Source organism: Chiloscyllium plagiosum, unplaced genomic scaffold (assembly GCF_037043375.1).
Source record: "Chiloscyllium plagiosum isolate Xiang-an unplaced genomic scaffold, Cpla_swu_hap1 HiC_scaffold_4, whole genome shotgun sequence".
Lineage (NCBI taxonomy): Eukaryota > Metazoa > Chordata > Chondrichthyes > Orectolobiformes > Hemiscylliidae > Chiloscyllium > Chiloscyllium plagiosum.
In genome coordinates, this window is record NW_028270142.1 from 90,622,417 (window position 1) to 90,643,013 (window position 20,597).

General features: G+C 42.5%; 1 protein-coding gene across 1 annotated transcript in view; it reads right to left on the reverse strand.

Annotated features, from left to right (window-relative positions):
* The window catches only part of rock1 (Rho-associated, coiled-coil containing protein kinase 1), a 207,983-nt gene that overhangs the window by 140,914 nt on the left and 46,472 nt on the right, over nucleotides 1-20,597 (reverse strand). The window contains exons 2-3 of the mRNA XM_043688241.2: nucleotides 9,723-9,804; nucleotides 5,307-5,407 (exon numbers count right to left, since the gene is read on the reverse strand). Of these exons, the coding sequence (XP_043544176.2) occupies nucleotides 5,307-5,407; nucleotides 9,723-9,804 (183 nt within the window). The remainder of the gene's footprint in view (nucleotides 1-5,306; nucleotides 5,408-9,722; nucleotides 9,805-20,597) is intronic.

Here is a 20,597-nt window from a genome sequence, read left to right on the forward strand (position 1 = left end):
GACGCTGGACCCAAAATTGGTTCAGTGATGGGAAATAAAGGGTAACAGTCAATGGATGTTTTTGTGAATTGAAAGCAGTCATCAATGGAGCTTCATAGGGCTCAGTTTTGACTCCTTATTTGTTGTACGTATTAATGATTTGGAGTTAAGTATGGGAGGTACGACTGGGAAATTTGCAGATGGCAAAAAAAATTGACGTGCAGTCAATAGTGATAAGGTTAGTGATTGACTCCAGAATGTTATCAATAATGTGGGTCAGTCGGTGGAAGGGTGGCAAATGGAATTCAATCCAGAGAAGTGTTAGGTAATGTATTTGGGGAGAACAAACAAATAGGTACTACATAGGGGCAGCACAGTGGCTCAGTGGTTAGCACTGCTGTCTCATAGCACCAGGGACCAGGTTCAATTCCACCTTCGGGCAACTGTGCGGAGTTTGTACGTTCTCCTTGTGTCTGCATGGATTTCCTCCAGGTTCTTCGGTTTCCTCCCTCCAAAGATGTGCAGGTTAGGTGGATTGGTTGTGCTAAATTGCTCATAACGTCAAAGGATGTGTAAGTTAGTTGAATTAGCCATGGGAAATGCAGGGTTACAGGGACAGAGTGAGGGCTCAGTGTGGGATGCTCTTCAGAGAGTTGCTGTGGACACAATGAGCCAAATTGCCTGTTTCCACACTGTAGGAATCCTATGATTCTATTCTACATTATAAATAGGAGGATATTGACAGGCGTAGAGTTCTTTGAGTACATATCCACAGGTTCTTGAAGATAATAGGACTGGCAGCTCACTGGTAAAGAAAGAATATGTGGTACTTCTTTTTATTGCACAAAGTAATAAACATTTTTTAAAAAACCACAGGGATCCAATGCTGAAACTGGACAAAAGGCTGGAACTATGATAAAAAACATAGGTTAAGCCACAGTTGGACTTTTGTGTTCAGTTCTAGTCTCTGAATTCCAGGAAAAGCATAATTGCTCAGGCGAGTGTACAGTGGAGATTTACAAGAATGTTGCTAGGATTTGAAAGAAGAAAGATTGGATAAGGAAAGATTGCTCTCCAAGGAGGCTGAAGGGGTGACTTAATTGAGGTGCACAAAATGATGAGGAACACATAGCAAAAACCCACTTCGCATAGCAGACAGAATCAGTTACCAATTGCACTGATTTCAGATATTGGGTGGAAGGTAGAATAAGAAAAAATCTTTTCACTGAGAGGAAAAAGGGGTTCTAGAAGTGCTGCTCATTTGCTGGTGGAGGCAAAGACCCTCAACTTATTTATCCACACCTGAAGTGTTGCAACTTGTAAGGCTACATATCAGGTGCTGGAAGATGGTATTAGAATTGGTAGCTAGCTTTCTTTTCCCCTTTTTTGGCTGGCACTGACATGATGGGCTGAATGCCCCCTTCTTGTGCCACAACTATCCTATGTTGTTATGGCTAGCTCAATCACGCAATAACTCAGTTGGGGGATACAAGTTCATACTGAAGCGGTTAACTTAGTACAGTCTCAGCACACAGGCTTGCATTCGCACTGGTAAAACTTGAAAGTGTAGGAAAATAGAGGTAGTGCATGTTTTCTAAAAACTGGTCCTTATGTAAATAAACACTATGGTTTACTGCTTTAATTGCACGGCAAAACAAAACTATTTTCTTAACAAGATCATGACAATTTAAAAATTACAAACAGAAAGCACATATCAGAATAGCTATAAAAATGCTTTGAAAAAAATTACACAATAGACAGGCAGGGGGCTGGAAGAACACAGCAAGCCAGACAGCATCAGAGGACAGAGAAGCCAACATTTTGGGTGTAACCCTTCTTCAGGACTGGGGGTGGGTGTAGGGGGAGCTGTAGATAAAGGGGTGGCGGGGGCAGGGTGGTGAAGTGGGGATAAGTGAAGACAGGTAGAGGGTATGATCTGGTTGGTCAATGGGAGGAATGAATATGGTTGGCGGCAAGGAGGAGTGGAAGGGAGCAGGATGGGCTGGAAAGAGAGTCGGTGGATGGGAAGGGAGGGTTGGAGAAATTGGAGAACTCAATGTTGAGTCCTCCGGGCTGTAGGCTGCCCAGGTGGAAGGTGAGGTGTTTTTCCTCCAATTTATGGTGTGCATCATTGCTGCAATGGAGGAAGCCCAGGTCATATCGGAAAAGGAGTGATAAGGGGAATTAAAATGGACAGTGACTGGGAGGTCCTGTCGGCCCCTGTGGACATGGCTGCCATTCTTGATGAACCATTCCCTAAGTTTACACTCAGTTTGCCCAAGGTAGAGAAGATCACATCAGGAGCATCTGATGCAGTAAACTAGGTTGGAAGAGAAGCAGGTGAACCTCTGTCTCACCTGAAGGACTGATTGGGGCCCTGGATGGAGGTGAGGGAAGGTGGTGTACCGGCAGGTTTTGTGTCTTTTCCAGTTGCAGGGGAAGGTACCTGGGTTTTTTTGGGGGGGGGGATGCTAGTGGACAGAATGGTGCAAACCAAGGAGTGTCAAAGGGAATGGTCCTTGCGGAAGGCAGAGAGCAGTGGGGAGGGGAAGATGTTCTTGGTGGTGAGGTCTTGCTGGAGTTGGCCGAAGTGTTTAAGGATGATATGTTGAATGCGGAGACTGGTGTGGTGGTAGCTGAGGACAAGAGGGACTTTGTCTTTAATGCATGGGGTGGGGGGAGAATTAGAGCAGTGGAACAGGGAATGGAGGTGGTGTGGCAGAGGGCTGCCTGGATGATAGAGGGAGGAAAAGCACTTTGTTCGAAATAGGTGGACATCTGGGATGCTCGCGAGTGGAATGCCTCCTCGTCCGAACAGATGCGGCAGAGGTGAAGGAATTGGAAGAATGGGACGGAGTTCTTGCAGGATACTGGACGGGTGGAGATAGTTTTGGGAGTCTGTGGGTTCGTAGTAAACGTCTGTTTGGAGACTGTCGCAGGAGATGGAGATGGTAAGGTCTAGAAAGGAGAGGGAGTTGTCCGAGATGGACCAAGTGAATTTGAGGGCGGGAAGTTATAGGCAAAATCAATGAATTGCTCTAGTTCAGCCCAGGTGTAGGACGCTGCACCGTTGCAGTCATTGATGTAACGGTGGAAGATTTGGGGCACAGTGAGAGACTGTTCAATATACCAAACAAAGAGGTAGACGTAGCTGGGGTCCATCCGGGTGCCCACAGCCACCCCCTTGATTTGGAGGAAATGGGAGGAGTTAAAAGAAAAATTGCTGAGGGTGAGGACGAGTTTGGCGAGGCGGGTATTGGTGGAGCGGGATTGGGTGAGTCTGTTGGAGAGGAAGAAGCAGAGGGTCTGGAGGACATCCTTGTGGGGTATGGTCATGTATAGGACTGCCTCCAAGTCACCTTCCATTTTAACTCCCCTTCCCAGTCCCTTTCCGACATGACCATCCTTGGCCTCCTCCGTTGCCTCAATGAAGCGCATTGCAAATTGGAGAAACAACACTTCATCTTGGGCAGCCTACAGCCAGGAAGACTTAACATTGAGTTCTCCAATTTCAAAGAACCCCCTTTCCATCCCCCGACTCCCTTCCCAGCAAAGCCCCTTCCCTCCCTTTCCCTTCCAGTCCTCCCTGCCACAAACTGTATTCATTCCTCCCGCTGACCAATCAGGTTGTACCCTCCACCTATCCCCACTTCACCACCCTGCCCCCGCCACCCCCTTTATCTGCAGCTTCCCCCACACCCACTCCCAGTCCTGAAGAAGGGTTTCACCCGAAATGTCGACTTCTCCATCTCCTGTTGCTGCCTGGCTTGCTGTGTTCTTCCAGCCTCCTGCTGGTCTATTTTGGAATCCAGCATCTGCCGTTTTTTTGTCTCTTGAAAATATTACACAGCAGCCATTATCCGAATACCAATTATCCAAAAATCGGATTATCGGAAGGACATCTTGAGGTCCCGATGGAAACATAACATCAAAGACATGTTTCCAAACAGTGATCGCGTCCTTTGTTTACAGTGAATAAACAAGCACTGTCTCCAAATGACTGACTGCCCACGCTCTCTCTCCCCACACTTTCCCCAGAGTTCTACACAGAGGTGTACTCTAAACCACACCCCCCCCCTTCCCCAGACAATCTCTCCAACACTGTCCTGCACAGGGCAAAGGTGGAACCTGTCAAAAAGTTGCAATAAAAAGTTATGTGTGGGGCTGTGGCTGCGTGCGTGCATGCTCTATTCAGAGACTTCTGGATTAGTGGTGCTGGAAGAGCACAGCAGTTCAGGCAGCATCCAAGGAGCTTCGAAATCGACGTTTCGGGAAAAAGCGGCCTGAATTTCAAAAGCCCTTTTGATGCTGCCTGAACTGCTGTGCTCTTCCAGCACCACTAATCCAGAATCTGGTTTCCAGCATCTGCAGTCATTGTTTTTACCCTATTTAGAGACTTACCCAACAAAGGAAACTGCAGCAGCAGCAGTCCTGTTGTTGGTGTCCATTCCGGCTGCCTCAGAGAGGGGCGGGTGTGTACCGGGTGGGGCAGCGGTGTTGGATGGGGTTGGGGACAGGGGGCGTTGTTGGACAGGGTTGGGAGGGGTGGGGCGGTGTTTCTCGGGGTTGGGGGCGGGGCCTCACGCGCTGGGTGCTGCTGCAGTCTCCTGAACGGGGAGCAGACTTTAAAAACTCCGAGTCCCAGAGGAAAGGCATTTAATTGATTAACCAAGTAATCGATTATCCGAACAAAATAGTGCCCGCCCATCATGTTCAGATAATCGAGGTTCCCCTGTACACTCATTCCTCGGAAACTGTACAAAATACACTTCGGTGAATAAAGCTTCACCTTATGTTGCATGCTATACTTTATTAAATTGATAAATAACTAGTATCATGATAAGGACATCACATTAAATATGATACTTTAATAGAGTAAATTGAAAAATGCTAATTGTTAGAAATGTAATTTGCAAGCACATTTAAAAAAGAACCTCTGCATCAATACAATCATGACTAATCTTCTACATTAAACCTCATCTCACCATATAATCTCCTACCATTCCATAATTTTCAAAAATCAAATGGTAGTCATGACACAATCCAGGGTCACCATGGTCAACCACTCCTAAACTTTGAGCCGTTCATTGGATGATGAGCTAAGAAGAATTTCATGGCTCAAATTGAGGATTTTCCTTTTCACCAAAAAGAAAACAAGTATTGTTACAGCAATCCCATTTCCAGGAATGAAATGAAACTGCAATTCTGAAACCAAAGACTGCTGTTCCTTCACTACGTGGTGTTGTAGGCTGGAACATTCCGAATGTTTCATTGCTTGAAATTCTGGACTCCCAACACAAAATGAATAAGTTAATGCCATAACCCACCAGCTGAACTTCACCAAATGCTCCTCTCCCAATCACTTTAACAACTTCATAATCTTCTGCTTTCATTCTTAAATCCCGAACTTTGCTCATTGCATCTTTGTCTGTAAATTAAATGCAGAAAGTGTTAGTCACAATTGCTATGAAGATGAACTCTGCTGACAGGCAAAGTAATGAGGTTTAATACTGTCCATGTTTTGGGCACTAGTAGAGTCATTATAGATTAAAAAGGCAACAACAGTGCATTTTGTACACAGCACGGCATATACCATCTTGGTGAAAGCATTTAGTGTACAGTTAACATCCACTAGAATTTAGCAGAGCATATCAATCATGACATCAATCAGCATGCAATGCTGACATGATGCCATAGCCTCTATTTTGAAGGACAGTGTTCCAGCTAAAGCCCTCTCTTAAATTTGTACAATTGAACATATATTAAGCATCAGCAAGGCCATTGAACACCACGATTTAAAGGGATCATTAAGTACTTGAAAAGTTTATATTTCATTTACTTTGATTGTTGCTAATATATAAGAGAGAATGTTTCTTCTTTAGATGAAGAGCATAACTAGATGGGCATTAACATAAGACTCCAAGAATGAATTCAGAAGAAGAAAATTCTGTACCCACAAAAAGGTGAGAATGTAGATATTGCTACCACAGAAAGTGATTTATGTGAATAGCATAGATGCATTTGAGGGAAAACTTGACAAATGCCTGAGGTGAAAGGAAATACCTGATTAAGTTGGCAGATTTAGATGAAGATAGATGGAAGGAAGATCAAGTAAAGCATAACACCATCATAGACACGAGGCCAAATGATCTGTTTCTGCGTTGTTTGATGTAATCCTATGTAAAGCTTTCTTAAAGGAAACACTATCAGCAAGAATTACAAAAAACAATTGATAATTATATAAAAGATCTACAGCAAGAAGTAGCATGAGCAATTGAGGAAGTATAAAAATAGTGGTATGATTTTTTAGCAGAAATAGTGCAAATATGAAATGTGATTGCTCAGCAGAGAGTGTGGCAAGTGGTTGAAGAGATCCATTTTAGGGATCCTCCTATGTAATTTTAGCTTGAGAATTCAGGAACAACATTAAAATGTCAAAAAATATGAAACTGCACATTTTTGGAAGCAGGAATATGGAAATGAATGACACCTTCCATGCTAAAATATTAAAGACAGTAAAACAAGTAGCATAAACATAAGGCAAAAATTAGTTGTTATACTTAATTCAAAAACATGGCGTTCATTGAATGAAAAAAATGAAATGATCCATAAACTGAAAATAATTTTTAGCAAATCAATTGGCTGTAGTAGCCATTAGGTGAACAGTACTGTCCCAGAGATGTCCCTCAAAGTTGAAGTTCAAGGATGCTACGGATTTTCTCTTATGCTTGCATAGGATCAGTCACTGGCAAATCAAGAATTTGTTGCTCGTCCCTAATTGCTTTTGACTGAGTGGCTTATCCTAACATTTCAGGGGCAGTTAATAGTTAACCACATTGTTAACAGTCTGAAGTAAGATGTGTGCCAGACTTCCTTCCCTATAGGTTATTCATGAATCAGCTGCGTTTGCCTGGTCACCAGCAGACTAACACTTAATTCCAGATTTTAATGATTTTGAATCTTATCATCTGCCAATGTAAAATGTGAACTGATGACTCCTAAACATTAGCCTTGGTCTCTAGATTACCAGAGTCAAGATTAGAGTGGTGCAAGAAAAGCACAGCAGGTCAGGCAGCATCCAAGGAGCAAGAAAATCGGGCAAAAGCCCTTCCCCTAATACAGTCATAGAGATTAGGTCTCTTTTATATCTTTCCCCTCTCACCTTAAACCTATGCCCTCTAGTTCTGGACTCCTCGACCCAAGGAAAAAGACTTTGCCTATTTATCCTTTCCATGCCTCTCATAATTTTGTAAATCTCTATAATGAAGAGCTTTTGCCCGAAATGTCAAATTTCCTGCTCCTCGGATGCTGCTGTTCTTTTCCAGCACCATTCTAATCTTGACTCTGATCTCCAGCATCTGCAGTCCTCACTTTTGCCTCTAGATTACCAGTCCAGTGACATGACTATTATGCCATTGCCTCCCCCTAAATACCTGGGAGAAATCTGTGATTTTATTTTAAAATATGCTTTCATGAAATGTGGGTGTTGCTGGCAAGAACAGCATCTGAAAGAGTGGTGGAGATTTCATAAAATGTGCAAGAGAATGCAGAGACCATTGAAACAGCGGAAGAAAGCAACGCTTAAAAAGTGAAAAAGATGGTTGGAGGCTGTATAAAGAGCATGAGTAAGCAGTGGAGACTTTATAAAGAGCAAAATAGATTGGTGGAGATGTCATAATATATTTGAGTAAGAGACAGAAATTTCAGGAGAGCGAGTGTGCAGCAGGGGCCACTGAAGGAGAGCAGTAGAAGCTGCATAAAACATGTGGGAATTTTATGGAGATTGCATAAAGAGGCTGCATAAAGGGAACAGGAGAGCAGCAGAGGCTGCATAAAGTGCACAAGGGCAGGTTGGAGGCTGCTTAAAGAGCACAAGGGAGCATGGTGGAAGCTGCATAAAGAGCACAGAGTGGCGGAGGCTGCGCAAAAAATGAGAGTTCGGTAGAGGCTGCACAAAGAACAGGAGTGTGTGGCAGAGGCTGCACAAAGAACACTCAAAAGCGGCAGGGACTGCATAAAGTGCACAACAGAGTGGTGAAAGCTGCATAAAGATCACAAGAGAGTGGCACAGGCTACATAAAGAGCACAAAAGAATGGCAGATGTTGACGAAAGTGCACAGCAAAGTGACGGAGGCTGCATAAAGAACCCAAGTGAACAACACTGGCTATATAAAGAATACGAGAGCACATCCAGGCTGCATGTAGAGCATAAGAGCATGGCAGAGGCTGCATAAAGAGCAAACAGAGCAGCACTGGCTGTAAAAAGAGCACAAGACAGCAGCGCAGGCTGCATAAATAGCACAGGGGAGTGGAGGATATTGCATTAAGCCCACAAGTGTGACGGAGATTGCTAAACTGCACAACAAAGCAGTGCAAGCTGCATAAAGATCTCAAGAGAGACACAGAGGTTGCATAAAATGCACAAAAGCACGGCCGAGGATGCATAAAAAGCACGAGAGTATGGTAGAGGATGCATAAAGAGCACAAGAGAAGGCTGCATAAAAACATACAGCAGAAGCTGTATAAACAGCAAAAGTGGTGGCTACACAAAGAATGCAGGAGAGCAGTGGAGGCTCACAAAGAGTACAAGATGGCAGAGGCTGCATAAAGAGTTCAAGAGCACACCAGAGGCTACATAACAAGTATGAAAATAGGGTGGATGCTACCTAAAGGGCACAGGAGAGAGGTGGAGGCTTCATGAAGAGCAGGACAGTTAAAAACATAATAACATGGCAAATGTTACATAAAATAAATGAAAGAGCAGTGGAGGCTATCAGTTATAGCACTAAAACTAGTATGTTCAAAATCATTTTTTTGTTTATTGATTTGTGCAACATAATAAATGGTAAAATAGCCTCTTGAATGTTAGTATTGCAACCATCTTCCAGAAATGCAATAGTCAGATATTTGTTTCCAGTTGATTCTTTGATGCGTTGTAGACCATAAGAAATAGGAACAGAAGAAGCCTCTCAAGTCTGCTCTGCCATTCAGTCGGATCATGGCTGAACTGACATTCCTCACAAACAATTCTCTGTCCTTTCTCCATAACTCTTGAATCCCCTACTGATCAAGAATCTAGCTATTTTCTAAATATACACAAGGACTCTGCCTCCACAGCTCTCCGTGGCAAGGAGTTCCAATCTTTCACAACCCTCAGAGAAAGAAATTCCTCCTCATCTCAGTCTTAAATTGGCAGTCCTTTAAGTTAAAAGATGAAAACAGAGCATGTGCAGTTCTGAAGAAGCAACAGTGACGTGAAAACCTTGTGTTTCTTTATTTACAGATGTTTAATTGGCCTGTTCAATATTTCCTGTGTCCTCAAAACTTTGCTCTTCCTTTTAATTCACTTTATTTCCTCGGCCTTGTGATTTGTTTTTGTCCTTAGTCCTTATATCTTATTCATTAAAGGTGGACCACTAATATTGTTGTTCACCAAAAGTCACAGATACTGCACTGCCCTGGCTCAGCTAAAACTTCTGGCAAAACATAGAGCAAAACTGTGGCCAGAAGATGATTATATTAAGATAACTAATAGAACACACAGGGACATACTTTGCTCCAAGAAAACTGAGGCCTCTGCTTTCAGATTTCTTCCAGAAAGAAGCTATACATTCAAGCTATTGATGTTTTGTTTTGTCAAACATCCTAATAATTATAAACTATACAAATTTGAAACTTATACGAGGTAGTAGTTTAAGTGTTGCCTAGACTATCTATTTTATATACAGTTCTGTAATACTCACATCGATTTATGAAGCTGTCAATATTCTTGTTTTTTCTTAAGGCAGGAAAGTCCAAATCATAAATTAAGGCATCCAAGCTATCCTACAACAGAAAACAAATTTTGTTTTAAATGAAAGACAGAATGACTACAGTAACATATATGAAAATAAGAAGATACTGTGTTCAAAATGTTTATTTCCAGCACTTTATGACATATACTACATTGAGTGTTTAAAAAATGATCAGACTAAATGGTGACATTACTTGATATTCATCAAAACTGATATTTTAAAAAAATGTTTTCATGGTGTGTGGGTATCACTGGCAAGGTCAGCATTTATGGCACACCCTTATTACCCCTGGCCAAAGTGTCATTGAGCCACTTTCTTAAACTCCTGCTACTCTTGGAGTGTAAGGACACCCACAATGCCATTAGGAAGAGAGCTCCAGGTTTTTGATCAAACGGCAGTGAAGGAACGTCGATAGAGTTCCAAATCAAGGTGGTGCGAGAGTTGGAGCATATGCAGCTGTCGTTACTCCCATGCACCTACTGCCCTTGATCTTCAAAGCTGTAGAGGCAGTGGGTTTGAAAGATGTTGTTGAAGTAGTCTTTGTGAATTACTGCAATTCATCTTGTAGATGGTACATACTGCTTCCGCTGTGTTTTAGTGGTGACAGGAGTGAATGTTGAAGGTGGTGGATGGTGTACTGATCAAACAGACTGTTTGGTCCTGAATGCTGTCAAAATTCCTGACTGCTATGGAAGCTGCATTCATCAAGATGAGTATTCCATCACACTCTTATGCCTTATAGGCAATGGACCCCTGACTTTGGGGACACTGGTTACATGCCACAGAATGACTAGCATATGACTTTTTCTTGTAGTCACAGTATTTAGACAGGAGAAAGTAAGGTCTGCAGATGCTGGAGATCAAAGTTGAAACTTTATTGCTGGAACAGCACAGCAGGTCAGGCAGCATCCAGGGAACAGGAGATTCGACGTTTCGGGCACAGGCCCTTCTTCAGGAATGAGCAGAGAGTGTTCAGCAGGAGAAGATAAAAGGTAGGGAGGAGGGACTTGGAGGAGGGGAGTTGGAAATGTGATAGGTGGAAAGAGGTCAAGGTGAGGGTGATAGGTCGGAGTAGGGTGGAGGCGGAGAGGTCAAGAAGAAGACTGCAGGTCAGGAAGGCGGTGCCGGGCTGGAAGGATCCGGCTGAGACAAGGTGGGGGGAGGGGGGATGAAGAAACTGGTGAAGTCCAAGTTCATCCCCTGCGGTTGGAGGGTTCCCAGTCGGAAGATAAGACGCTCCTCCTCCGACCGTCGGGTTGTTGTGGTTTGGCGGTGGATGAGTCCAATGACCTGCATATCCTCGGTGGAGTGGGAGGGGGAGTTGAAATGCTGTGCCACAGGTTGGTTGGGTTGGTTCGTCCGGGTGGCCCAGAGGTGCTCCCTGAATCGCTCCGCAAGTAGGCGGCCTGTCTCCCCAATATAGAGGAGGCCACACCGGCTGCAGCGGATGCAGTAGATGATGTGGGTGGAGGTGCAGGTGAATCTGTGGCGGATATGGAAGTTTCCCCTGGGGCCTTGGAGAGAAGTGAGGGGGGAGGTGTGGGCGCAAGTGTTGCACCTCCTGCGGTTGCAAGGGAAGGTGCCGGGAGTGGTGGTTGGGTCGGTGGGGGGTGTGGATCTGACAAGGGAGTCGCGGAGGGAGTGGTCTCTACGGAAAGCTGATAGGGGAGGGGAGGGAAATATATCCTTGGTGCTGGGGTCTGTTTGGAGGTGGCGGAAGTGACGGCGGATGATGCGCTGTACATGGAGATTGGTGGGGTGGTAGGTGAGGTACCTACCACCCCCCCAATCTCCATGTACAGCGCATCATCCGCCGTCACTTCCGCCACCTCCAAACAGACCCCAGCACCAAGGATATATTTCCCTCCCCTCCCCTATCAGCTTTCCGTAGAGACCACTCCCTCCGCGACTCCCTTGTCAGATCCACACCCCCCACCGACCCAACCACCACTCCCGGCACCTTCCCTTGCAACCGCAGGAGGTGCAACACTTGCGCCCACACCTCCCCCCTCACTTCTCTCCAAGGCCCCAGGGGAAACTTCCATATCCGCCACAGATTCACCTGCACCTCCACCCACATCATCTACTGCATCCGCTGCAGCCGGTGTGGCCTCCTCTATATTGGGGAGACAGGCCGCCTACTTGCGGAGCGATTCAGGGAGCACCTCTGGGCCACCCGGACGAACCAACCCAACCAACCTGTGGCACAGCATTTCAACTCCCCCTCCCACTCCACCGAGGATATGCAGGTCATTGGACTCATCCACCGCCAAACCACAACAACCCGACGGTCGGAGGAGGAGCGTCTTATCTTCCGACTGGGAACCCTCCAACCGCAGGGGATGAACTTGGACTTCACCAGTTTCTTCATCCCCCCTCCCCCCACCTTGTCTCAGCCGGATCCTTCCAGCCCGGCACCGCCTTCCTGACCTGCAGTCTTCTTCTTGACCTCTCCGCCTCCACCCTACTCCGACCTATCACCCTCACCTTGACCTCTTTCCACCTATCACATTTCCAACTCCCCTCCTCCAAGTCCCTCCTCCCTACCTTTTATCTTCTCCTGCTGAACACTCTCTGCTCATTCCTGAAGAAGGGCCTGTGCCCGAAACGTCGAATCTCCTGTTCCCTGGATGCTGCCTGACCTGCTGTGCTGTTCCAGCAATAAAGTTTCAACAGTATTTAGACAACTGACTCAGTTCATGTTTGGTCAATGGTAATCCTTAGGATATTGCTAGTAAAGGATTCACTGATGGGAATGGCATTAAATGTCTAGGGCAATAGTTAGCATCGCTTGTTTGAGGTAATCATTGCCTGGTCTTGCGTGGCTCAAAAGTTACTTGCCACTTGTTCGTCCTTATGCGGAGGTGCCGGTATTGGACTGGGGTGGACAAAGTTAAAAATCACATAATACCAGGTTATAGACCCACAAGAAACCCTTAGGGGCAAAAGAGGGAAGGACCATACCCAGTGATGCTGATCACCCAGTCAGCTGTCAAGGTCCAAGGAGAGGAGGCCTAGATTCATGCCTCCGACATCAATTGGGCATCTCACAATACAGTGGGACCAGATACTGACTACCATGATGTTTGCTATTGTTATTCCAACTGTGCATGTTTTCTTTTTGTAAAGTGTAGATGACAAACTGTTAAGTCTGTAAGCTAGGATAAGGATTGTGTGATTCTCTTCGCGAGGTCTCAGCAGAATCAAAAGGGGGGGGACTGTGAGATATTCTGTTAGGAGATATTGTGTTGTAGGTTATCTTTATTACCTCACTCACCAATTCGCTATATTCATTAATACCGGGTTCCCATTCATTCATAACCCTTTACTAACCTGTTATTGACTCTAACACAGTTTCTTTTATTCATTCATAAAACTGCAGTTCTGTAGTATCCAAATTTAAAAACAACACTTTCAAACCCATCACTGCACTTCCACAACTTATCAGTCCTGCTGCAAGCAGTGTTTACCTCAGCATACAGAATAATACCACCCCCATCAAGTCTCCACGAAATATTACCTGTTAAATACCTTTTAACTGAGCCATTACCCCTTTAAGAAGCTAACTGACAAAACAGCGCTTGCATGAAATTGCATGAATAAATGAAACTCATACCTGCAAATAGTAAATAAATCTTACCACACAGCTGCAGTAATCAGATTAATATTCTTTATTCTTTTATTACAATTTCTAACTTATGTAGAGCATATAGGCCTAGTATTTTTACTAGCATTTACTAATTTAAAAGAAAAAAGAACACCTCTAATTATACAAGCAGACCAGATAGATATCCCATCAGAAGTAGCAGCCAACAGTTTTGCACAACTTTAACTCATCTCCTGTCTCCCAGGACAGAAGCTCTTCAAACCTCTGTGTACGATAGAAGAAAAATGTGACACGAGAGTAATGATACGTAAGAACTATTGATATGTAAAGAAAAATTCAGCTGGGTGAGGATATCCATCCCAAGGAGCAGCTTGGCTATAGATCCTACCCGTATAAAGGTTGCTAACTCGTGGGGGCTGAATTCAAGGTGTATGGGTTTGGTCCATTTGATTTCAATCCTGTCAGCTCCTGCTCCATAAGTTGTCCTCACTGTCCTATCTAGCGGGAGTTTGGTTTCTTGTGGACAGTTTCCCAGAGTCACTCATTGGCAATTTCCTACCGTAGACCATGTTAGCCCATCTGAAGTCTGGATGTGGGGGATTCAAAATAAAATAGCCAATAAAAGAGGCTCTTATAAGAACTGTATTTCACAATTCTATTGCTGCCTTGAAATTGTGCTGTGATTGCTGAATACAGAGGCTATTTTTGCCAATCACTGATTTCAGTCATTATTTGAACACTTGGCGTAGTCAGGCAGGATCGCTAGGGACTCCATCTAAACTGACTGGTCACTGACAGCTCTTAGAGGGTAAGAAAGGTTCCTTCTTAGAGTCTGATCAAGTCCCTGAACACTATCTCGAACCTTTCGTGAATTGGCTATTTTATTTTGAATCCCCCACATCCAGACTTCAGATGGGCTAACATGGTCTACGGTAGGAAATTGCCAATGAGTGACTCTGGGAAACTGTCCACAAGAAACCAAACTCCCGCTAGATAGGACAGTGAACTTATGGAGCAGGAGCTGACAGGATTGAAATCAAATGGACCAAACCCATACACCTTGAATTCAGCCCCCACGAGTTAGCAACCTTTATATGGGTAGGATCTATAGCCAAGCTGCTCCTTGGGATGGATATCCTCACCCAGCTGAATTTTTCTTTACATATCAATGATGGACAGATAATGTGGTCCATCAGAACCATACAAGCAAAGAATTAAAAGATCACCCATCTGGGCTAAAAACAAGGATAACTGTGGGGTACTGAAAATGGAATCTGTGACTTCACCTTCTATCAAACAGAAAAAAAGGGACTTTGATGAAAGCCCACAGTACCTCTAACAGCCTGGTGTGGCCCATTTGAAAGGCAAGTGAGGAATGGATATTAACTACAGATCACAGGAAAACCAGATGGACTGTCACGATATTCAGCACTGTCATGACACTGGGAAGCCTACCCCCTGGAGCATCTGCACAGCCAACAGACTTAGGGGCTCTGACTGAAACCTACACAGCAGCAGAGGATCAGTCTGCCAGCTTTTACAGACTCTCGCTGTGCTGCAGACTGTCATCTTATTGTCTTACTGTCAGGTACTAACCGATGCTGTAATGTCTACTTCCTCAAGGTATCGGCTGCTTGGAAAGATTTGCTGGAGGGACGTCACAACACTGTACGAGGCGAGTGGGTTCTAGTGAAAAAGACCCACAAGGAACCCTTAGGCGCAAAGTAGGAAGGACCATATGAGGTGCTGCTAACCACCCAGTCAGCTGTCAAGGTCCGACGAAAGAAGACTTGGACTTACCCCTCCTACGTCAAATGGGCATCTCACAATACAGCGGGACTAGAGACTGACTGACTACAAGGATGTTCATTATTGTTATTTCAACCGTGCATGTTTACTATTTGTAAAGTGTAGTTGTCAGACTGTTAAAAGTCCATAAGCTCAGGTAAGGATTGTGTAATTCTCTTCGAGGTCTCAGTAGAATCAAAAGGGGGACTGTGAGATATTGTGTTATAGGCTATCTTTATTAACTCACTCACCAGCTCACTATACTCATTAATACCAGGTTCCTGTTGATTCATTCATAACCCTTTATTAACCCATTATTTTCTATAACATGGTTTCTTTGATTCATCTATAAAACCGCAATCCTGAAGCATCCAAATTTAAAAACAACCCTTTCAAACCCACCATTGCATTTCCACACCTTATCAGCCCCTGCTACAAGCAGTGTTTTACCTACAATACCATTCCCATAGAGTCTCCATGAAATAATACCTGTTAAATACATTTTAACTAGGTCAGAAACCAGTTGGACTATAACTTGTTGTTGTGTGATTTTTATTAGCCCAATCATGGATGTTCGGTAGATCTTTATGCCTATGGATGCTGATTGCTTCAGTATCTGAGGTGGCATGGATGGTGCTGAAAATTGTGCAATCAGCAAACATCCTCACTTCTGACTTTATAACACAGGGAAAGTAATTGCTGAAACAACTAAACGTGGCTGGGCCTCAGACACTATCTCTAGGAACACATGTATTATTTTTATTCATTCACAGGATTGGGCTTCACTGGTTGGCCAGCATTTGTTGTGTTTCCCTATTTGCCTTTGAGAACATTGAGGTAATTTGGCTTCTTAAATAACTGCAGTCAATTTGGTGTAGGTACACCTTCAACTCTGAGACAGAGAGATTTCTAGACTTCTGTCCCTGTGATATTGATGGAATGACAATCTATTTCCAAGTCAGGATGGTGAGTGGCTTGGAAGTGGTGGTGTTTTCACGTATCTGCTGTCCTTGTCCTTCTAGATGATATTGATGATTGGTTTAGAAGATGCTGTCTAAGGAGCTTTGATGAATTTCTGCAGTGCATATGCACCTGCATGTCAGTGAAGGGATTGAATGTTCGTGGATGTGGTGTCAATCAGGTGTGTGGGCTGCTTTGTCCTGTACAATATCAAGCTTCTTGATTGTGTTGAAGATGCACTTATCCAGGCAACTGAGGAGCATTCCTTCACACTCTGACTCATGCCTTGAAAATAGTGGATAGGATTTAAGGATTGTGGAGCCGAATGACATGCTTTAGTATTCCTAGCTGCTGAACTGCTCTTGTACTCAGAGTATTTATATACAAAGTCCAGTTCAGCTTCTGGTCAATGATAACCCTCAGTATAGTGGTTTTGGAGGCTTCAGCAATGGTAACCTCAATGAATTTTAAGGCATGCGTATTAGATTCTCTCTTTTTGGAGACAGCCATTGCCTGACAATTTAAACAAGTGAGTGTTACTTGCCACTTATGAAATCAAATCTGGATTTTCTCCAGGTGTTGCCGCAAATAGACCAGATTACTTCAACATGTGAGATGTTATGAATGTTGCTGAACATTGTGCAATCTTAGCAAACATCCTCAATTCTGAATTTATGATGGTGGAAGGTTTATTGATGAAGCAGTTGAAGATGATTAAGCTTAGGGTACTATCATGAAGAACTCTGCAGTGGTATCCTGGGGCTGAGATGATTGACCTTGAACAGCCATCATCCTTTTTGCTTGGTATGACTCCAACGAACAGAGTTTTTTCCCCCTGTAATTCCTACCCTCTCTTAAATTAGGGTTCCTTGATACCACACTCGGTTAAATGTGGCCTTGATGTCAAGGCAGTCACTCTCACTTCACCTCTGAAAATAAGCTTGTCGGTTCAAGTTTGATTCAAAGATGTAATGAATTCAGGAGCTATATAATCCTGATGGAATCCAAACGGAGTGCCAGTGGACAGGTTATTGCTAAGCAAGTACTGCTTAATAGCACCAGCCAGCGTCCTTAGGTCTCATGTAAGAATAAATAAAAATAAATTTGAAAAGTTGTGTAGTGCAGAAGTATTCAAAAGAAGTTCTTGATACTTTCAATCTAACAGAGATTAATTTAAAATACTTGTATATTAAGACCCTGGTAGGTTGTCTAAATCAAAACCTAACTGTTGAGAAAGGAGTCTGTAAGCACTGTCCTGCTCAGCCAAAGTCAAGTTTCAGACAGTACTACTTATTAAAATGTAAACTGCAGCCAATCATCTTAAAAGATGCAATCACAATCTTAAGCACATAAGGAGATTTAATGGCAGGTGATCATAAGCTTGGTCAGAGGTAAATGGGATCAAATTCCATAGTTTTTACTTGAGGCAGTTGAAGACATTGCCACCTAGGTTGAATGCAGAAGAAACCTCAATTGGATGAATGCAGAGTCACATGGAAGGTTAATTTTTTTTTTACTTTTAATGAGTACTAGATTTGTTTAAATTTACTGCACAACTATACGCGTGCAGCAACTTAAAAGAGCTGACTTGGGTCACCTGCATAGAATCATTTGGGTATTGCCAGCTAGGCAGCTTAGAAGCCTAGGAGATGACGACAGAGCTGAAAGGCTCCCAAAGTATATCAATGCCTTAAATCTATAGTAAAGCAAACCATGGGTCTGAAGGGCTAAAGATGAATTAAAGTAACAGAAAAGCAAAAAAAAAGCTTGCAAGTCAGAAACTACAAGCAAAATAAAAATTACAATATTCCAAATACTTACAAAATATAGATTTTACAAAGACACAACAATTTTAAAAAACTAAGTAGAGATGAAGTATTCCCTTATTGGAAAAAATACAGAAACTTGCTTGGGCAACTTGGAAATTAGCAACTGGCCATTTATCCATTTCAACAGTTGATGTATAAGATACAGATGATCAATAGAAGGAAGAAAGCACTAAACAGTCTGAATATAATTCTTGGTCAGAAACCACCTGAGTTCATTTAAGACATTGATATTAGGGATTTGTATTCATTCTCATACATTAACAAAACCATTAAGTCACCCTAATAAATAATGTTAGGCACACATATATCATGGAAGTGGTATTACTTTGAAAAGTGAAAATCTTGATCACAGGCTAATGTATACAATAATTGTGTTTCTTTTACAAAGAATGTTCTGAGAAGCATTTTTTTCCATTTATGTCAATTCTGTATGTTATACTTCACAAGAGGAGACAGTTTCTTTTTAAGTTAATCAAATGAAAAGTGAACATGAACAATTAAAACCCTTACGAAAGGGTTTGCCTCACAAAAGGATTGTGTATGATCAAAATCTCATATTTGGAGAGTAAGGTGTAAAACTTGAAGAATTATACAATTTTGGGAGTCTAGCAAAAAGCAAGGAACTCTGTAAACTATATTGAGTCAGATGGTACAGTGAAATAGGCAAATAGATGGCAGATGTAACTGAGCCCAAATATAGAGTAATTAAACTTTGGAAGAAAAACATGGAATAGTAGTAAACAAGCAATTGAAAAGTTCTGAAGAAATTCAGACACCTTGAAATGGATGTTGAAAGTTATCAAAATGGAAAACAGAGAGAGGAGGTACATTTTATATTCACTGTGTATCCAAATGCAGCTATGTAATACATAAGTACATTTGAATTTTTAGTTTAAGATCTGCAGTTTGATGAAAGTTGCCATTTTATTTACATCCGTGGAAAAATAGCAGCCCCATTACAGATATTTTGATCAATCTGTTCCAACATGTGATGATATATGTCTGGAGCAGATAGGATTTGAATCCAGACCTTCTGGGCCAGAGGTAGGGACACTATCACTAAACTACAAAAGTGTTTTAAGAGAAAGCCTATCTTATTTTTCCATGTTTTACTACTCTAGAAAGAAACATCTGAACATTTTTATATTAAATTTCAACTTCAAGCATAGATATCACTAAAAAAGGTATATAATCATAGACAAGGATCAAAACATACTCTACATTAGTGAATGAAAAGCCTGAACTAGTTCCAAGCTTCATGTGCAATATAGTGCACGACAGATGAATGAAATATAGAAGTTATAAAGCTATGTAGGGAAGTGGAAAAAGAAAAATATAAACTTGTAACAGCCACGATCTTATTCAATGGCCAAACTCAGCCTGAGGGACTGAATGGCCTGCTCATGTTCCTGTGACTGTAGGCTAATAATTTTAAAATACTGTAGCAACTTCAAATAGTAACATAAATAAAGGATTGATCGTAAATTAACAGTAACATTCTCAAGAAGGGTCACTGGACCCAAAATATTAACTGTTTTCTCTCCATATGGAGAGAATACAGATACTGCCAGACCTGAGTTATGGGGAACATAGAAGCAGAAGTAGGCTGTTCAGCTCCTCAAGCCTGTTCTGCTATTCAATGAGATCTGGCTGATCTATGGCCTAACTCGATATACCTGCCTTTGCCCCATATCTCTTAATATTTTTGCTAAACAAAAATTTATCTCAGATTTAAAATTAATATATGACCCGGCATCCACTGCCATTGAGGAAGTATGCTCCAGACATCTACTGCCCTTCGTGTGTAGAAGTACCTCCTAACAGCTCTCTTGAACTGTCTGGGCCCAATTCTCAAACTATGCCCCCTAATTCTCGAATACCCAACCAGTGGAAAAGTGTATCTTTACCTACTGTGTTTGCCTCTCAAGAAATTTCTGTTTCAGTTTGTTCCAGCAATACTGTATTTATTAATTTGCTATATCTGCACAAACTTTCTGATCACTATACAGTCACTGTACAAGCACAAACACTTCAAAGTGACTAGCTTTATATGACTGAATAATGCATTTAAATTGCGGGAACTGATGAACAATTGAAATGAAAAATATATGTTATTCAAACAGAGGGTACTTAAATCCAACCTTAAGAATTGTTTGCATTAAAAGAAGTTCCTTTTGTGAACATTGAATTTGGTTTCATTACATTATTAGTTGGTGCCAATGCATTTACAGATTAAACAATAATATTTGCTTCTTTTTAATGTTTGAGATAAAATCCAAATTAAGAACTTACCTCAAAATCATATCACTCAAATAACCACACAGTTGTATGCATATTTTCATTTAAAGGGCAGAAGTGAGGTATTGGAGGTAGGTGAAATAGGATGATTCTTGAGTACAAAGGAAGCAAAAGATTATTGAGGATATGCAGGAATACAGAGTTGAGGTTAAAATCAGATCACACATGAAATGGTCGAGCAGGCTCGAAGGATTGAGTGGCCTACTCTTGGCCTTAGTTAATACCATCAGCTTAATTTACTTTAGGCAAGTTTTAAACTGACTGCTGTTTCTGCCAAATTCAAACCACAGAGAAAATAAATTAACTACCATTGAAACATAAGCTCTGTCACAGTCCCTGTTT